This window comes from Oncorhynchus gorbuscha, linkage group LG18 (assembly GCF_021184085.1).
Source record: "Oncorhynchus gorbuscha isolate QuinsamMale2020 ecotype Even-year linkage group LG18, OgorEven_v1.0, whole genome shotgun sequence".
NCBI classification, from domain to species: Eukaryota; Metazoa; Chordata; class Actinopteri; order Salmoniformes; family Salmonidae; genus Oncorhynchus; species Oncorhynchus gorbuscha.
In genome coordinates, this window is record NC_060190.1 from 64,456,942 (window position 1) to 64,461,941 (window position 5,000).

The 5,000-nt window shown below is 47.8% G+C and overlaps 1 protein-coding gene across 5 annotated transcripts in view; it reads right to left on the reverse strand.

Moving 5' to 3' along the window:
- LOC124003234 (SLIT-ROBO Rho GTPase-activating protein 2B-like) overlaps window positions 1-5,000 on the reverse strand; it is a 219,020-nt gene that overhangs the window by 24,075 nt on the left and 189,945 nt on the right. For 4 of the 5 annotated variants that reach the window (XM_046311323.1, XM_046311324.1, XM_046311322.1 and 1 more), the window contains exons 14-16: window positions 4,994-5,000; window positions 2,786-2,920; window positions 1,612-1,717 (exon numbers count right to left, since the gene is read on the reverse strand). The exon at window positions 4,994-5,000 is cut by the window's right edge and continues 71 nt beyond it. In XM_046311323.1, the coding sequence (XP_046167279.1) occupies window positions 1,612-1,717; window positions 2,786-2,920; window positions 4,994-5,000 (248 nt within the window). Of the gene's footprint in view, window positions 1-163; window positions 807-1,611; window positions 1,718-2,785; window positions 2,921-4,993 lie in introns of those variants that run through there. The other variant, XM_046311327.1, reaches the window with a different exon arrangement.

Consider the following 5,000-nt stretch of genomic DNA (forward strand, 5'->3'; position numbering starts at 1 on the left):
ACAGCAGGTTATAGGGATCCATCATGTTGTCCTCACTGTACTGGGACAGGCTGGGGAGAGAGGACAGCAGGTTATAGGGATCCATCATGTTGTCCTCACTGTACTGGGACAGGCTGGGGAGAGAGGACAGCAGGTTATAGGGATCCATCATGTTGTCCTCACTGTACTAGGACAGGCTGGGGAGAGAGGACAGCAGGTTATAGGGATCCATCATGTTGTCCTCACTGTACTGGGACAGGCTGGGGAGAGAGGACAGCAGGTTATAGGGATCCATCATGTTGTCCTCACTGTACTGGGACAGGCTGGGGAGAGAGGACAGCAGGTTATAGGGATCCATCATGTTGTCCCCACTGTACTGGGACAGGCTGGGGAGAGAGGACAGCAGGTTATAGGGATCCATCATGTTGTCCTCACTGTACTGGGACAGGCTGGGGAGAGAGGACAGCAGGTTATAGGGATCCATCATGTTGTCCTCACTGTACTGGGACAGGCTGGGGAGAGAGGACAGCAGGTTATAGGGATCCATCATGTTGTCCTCACTGTACTGGGACAGGCTGGGGAGAGAGGACAGCAGGTTATAGGGATCCATCATGTTGTCCTCACTGTACTGGGACAGGCTGGGGAGAGAGGACAGCAGGTTATAGGGATCCATCATGTTGTCCTCACTGTACTGGGACAGGCTGGGGAGAGAGGACAGCAGGTTATAGGGATCCATCATGTTGTCCTCACTGTACTGGGACAGGCTGGGGAGAGAGGACAGCAGGTTATAGGGATCCATCATGTTGTCCTCACTGTACTGGGACAGGCTGGGGAGAGAGGACAGCAGGTTATAGGGATCCATCATGTTGTCCTCACTGTACTGGGACAGTCTGGGGAGAGAAGACAGCAGTCTCGCACTCTCACTCACTCACTCTCTCTCTCTCTCTCTCTCAACCTTCGCCCCCACAGAGTGGGGGGTTTAGTCGTCAAAGCTAAGACTCAATTAGATTTGGCCTATTGTAGGTGTGTGTGTGTGGTAGTAGGAGCATTAGAAGTGAAGTCTGAAGCTTGGTCTGTGTGTGTGGTAGTAGGAGCATTAGAAGTGAAGTTTGTAGCTTGGTCTGCGTGTGTGCGTGTGCGTGTGTATGTGTGTGTGTGTGTGTGTGTGTGTGTGGTAGTAGGAGCATTAGAAGTGAAGTCTGTAGCTTGGTCTGTGTGTGTGTGTGTGTGTGTGTGTGTGTGTGTGTGTGTGTGTGTGTGTGTGTGTGTGTGTGTGTGTGTGTGTGTGTGTGTGTGTGTGTGTGTGTGTGTGTGTGTGTGTGTGTGTGTGTGTGTGTGTGTGTTGTAGTAGGAGCATTAGTAAAGGGTGATTCTGCCACGTCTGGTGTCCTTTATGACCCAGGGGAGAGCTGTAAGGACGGACAGCCACAGAGCAGCCATTCATACCTACCTGGGAAAAACACACACCACAGACTCACACACAGCGAGCACTGGTTTGTGGAACCAGTGGCCAAGTCAGTGGCTGGAACTGCAGTCAGAGGTGGGATCACCACTAGTATTACTCAATGGTTCAGATGGAGCTGTAGTAATGTTCAAGTAGGGTTGTACTAGCGTTAGTACAGTGTTACTCACTGGTTGAGGAAGGCGAACAGGTATCTCATGATGATGAGAGTGTTGCTGGGCAGAGTCAGCAGAACCTTCCTGATGTGGACAGCCCTTTCCTGCAGGTTCTCCATTGCTGAAACAGTACACACACAAAGGGTTAACACACACACACACACATCGCACAATACACACACACACACACATAATATGAAGGAGGGAGAAAGAGAGAGAGAAAAAAAGAGAGAGAGAGAGAGAGAGAGACAGAGAGAGAGAGAACAGGGAGAATATGAGGGAGGGAGAAAGAGGGAGAGAGAGAGAGAGAGAGAGAACAGAGAGAATATGAGGGAGGGAGAAAGAGAGAGAGAGAAAGAGAGACAGAGAGAGAGAGAACAGGGAGAATATGAGGGAGGGAGAAAGAGAGAGAGACTGTTAGTTAGTTATAGCAGAACAGGAGACAGAAGGAAAGGGCCACAGCTGGACAAGAACTGTGACAGATTTCCCCTGAAATACACACACACACACTAACACACACACACACACGCTAACACACGCGCACTATCACACACACACATGCTAACACACACACACACACACACACACACACACACACACACACACACACACACACACACACACACACACACACACACACACACACACACACACACACACACACACACACACACACACACACACACACACACACACACACACACACACACACCTTGGTCTTAGTATTTTGTGTTTTCTTTAATTATTTGTTCAGGCCAGGGTGTGACATGGGGTTATTGTATTGTCCTATTGGGTTTTTTGTAGGCATTGGGATTGTGGTTGATTAGGGGTGTGTCTAGTATAGGCTTGGCTGCCTGAGGCGGTTCTCAATCAGAGTCAGGTGATTCTTGTTGTCTCTGATGGGGAACCGTATTTAGGTAGCCTGGGTTTCACTGTGTATTTCGTGGGTGATAGTTCCTGTCTCTGTGTAGTTTCACCAGATAGGCTGTAATTAGTTTTCACGTTCCGTTTGTTGTTTTGTATTTGTAATAGTCATTTCATGTATCGCGATTCATTCATTAAAGAACATGAGTAACAACCACGCTGTATTTCGGTCCGACTCTCTTTCGACAAACGAAGAACGCCGTTACACACACACACCAGTGTATAGTAAGATATTGTAAAAGGCGTGGCTCTGGCGGAGACTCACAGACACAGGATATGATGTCATGGAAGACTTCCTTGGGGAAGAGGGCGTGGTCCAGTCCTCTGAAGTAGAGCTTTAGAACACCAGCGATGGAGTCCATGTCATGATCATTCTGATCTCCTGCCAATGGGTCCTCACCTACAGACAGGGTGGGGGAATAAAGACAGAGAGAAGGTGAAAGAGAGAAAGATCGGGTGGGGGAATAAAGACCGAGAGAAGGTGATAGAGAGAAAGATCGGGTGGGGGAATAAAGACAGAGAGAAGGTGAAAGAGAGAAAGATCGGGTGGGGGAATAAAGACAGAGAGAAGGTGATAGAGAGAAAGATCGGGTGGGGGAATAAAGACAGAGAGAAGGTGATAAGAGAGAAAGATCGGGTGGGGGAATAAAGACAGAGAGAAGGTGAAAGAGAGAAAGATCGGGTGGGGGAATAAAGACAGAGAGAAGGTGAAAGAGAGAAAGATCGGGTGGGGAATAAAGACAGAGAGAAGGTGATAGAGAGAAAGATCGGGTGGGAGAATAAAGACAGAGAGAAGGTGAAAGAGAGAAAGATCGGGTGGGAGAATAAAGACAGAGAAGGTGATAAGAGAGAAAGATCGGGTGGAGGAATAAAGACAGAGAGAAGGTGAAAGAGAGAACGATCGGGTGGGAGAATAAAGACAGAGAGAAGGTGATAGAGAGAAAGATCGGGTGGGGGAATAAAGACAGAGAGAATGTGATAGAGAGAAAGATCGTGTAGGAGAATAAAGACAGAGAGAAGGTGATAAGAGAGAAAGATCGGGTGGGGGAATAAAGACAGAGAGAAGGTGAAAGAGAGAAAGATCGGGTGGGGAATAAAGACAGAGAGAAGGTGATAGAGAGAAAGATCGGGTAGGAGAATAAAGACAGAGAGAAGGTGATAAGAGAGAAAGATCGGGTGGGGGAATAAAGACAGAGAGAAGGTGAAAGAGAGAAAGATCGGGTGGGGAATAAAGACAGAGAGAAGGTGATAGAGAGAAAGATCGGGTGGGAGAATAAAGACAGAGAGAAGGTGAAAGAGAGAAAGATCGGGTGGGAGAATAAAGACAGAGAGAAGGTGAAAGAGAGAAAGATCGGGTGGGGGAATAAAGACAGAGAGAAGGTGATAGAGAGAAAGATCGGGTGGGAGAATAAAGACAGAGAGAAGGTGATAAGAGGGAAAGATCGGGTGGGGGAATAAAGACAGAGAGAACGTGAAAGAGAGAAAGATCGGGTGGGGGAATAAAGACAGAGAGAAGGTGAAAGAGAGAAAGATCGGGTGGGAGAATAAAGACAGAGAGAAGGTGATAAGAGGGAAAGATCGGGTGGGGGAATAAAGACAGAGAGAACGTGAAAGAGAGAAAGATCGGGTGGGGGAATAAAGACAGAGAGAAGGTGAAAGAGAGAAAGATCGGGTGGGAGAATAAAGACAGAGAGAAGGTGATAAGAGGGAAAGATCGGGTGGGGGAATAAAGACAGAGAGAAGGTGATAGAGAGAAAGATCGGGTGGGGGAATAAAGACAGAGAGAAGGTGATAGAGAGAAAGATCGGGTGGGAGAATAAAGACAGAGAGAAGGTGATAAGAGGGAAAGATCGGGTGGGGGAATAAAGACAGAGAGAAGGTGATAGAGAGAAAGATCGGGTGGGGGAATAAAGACAGAGAGAAGGTGAAAGAGAGAAAGATCGGGTGGGGGAATAAAGACAGAGAGAAGGTGATAGAGAGAAAGATTGGGTGGGAGAATAAAGACAGAGAGAAGGTGATAGAGAGAAAGATCGGGTGGGGGAATAAAGACAGAGAGAAGGTGATAGAGAGAAAGATCGGGTGGGAGAATAAAGACCGAGAGAAGGTGAAAGAGAGAAAGATCGGGTGGGGGAATAAAGACAGAGAGAACGTGAAAGAGAGAAAGATCGGGTGGGAGAATAAAGACAGAGAGAAGGTGAAAGAGAGAAAGATCAGGTGGGGGAATAAAGACAGAGAGAAGGTGAAAGAGAGAAAGATCGGGTGGGGTAAGAAAGACAGAGAGAAGGTGATAAGAGAGAAAGATCGGGTGGGGGAATAAAGAGAGAGAAGGTGAAAGAGAGAAAGATCGGGTGGGGTAAGAAAGAAGCGGGAATGATATAAAGGGGCGGGGGGTAAAGGAATATTGTGTGAGATAAGCAGGTCCTTCTGTTTATGCCATGGCTGGTGCTGGGCTTTCTGGATAGTGTAGTCTTACCTCTCTC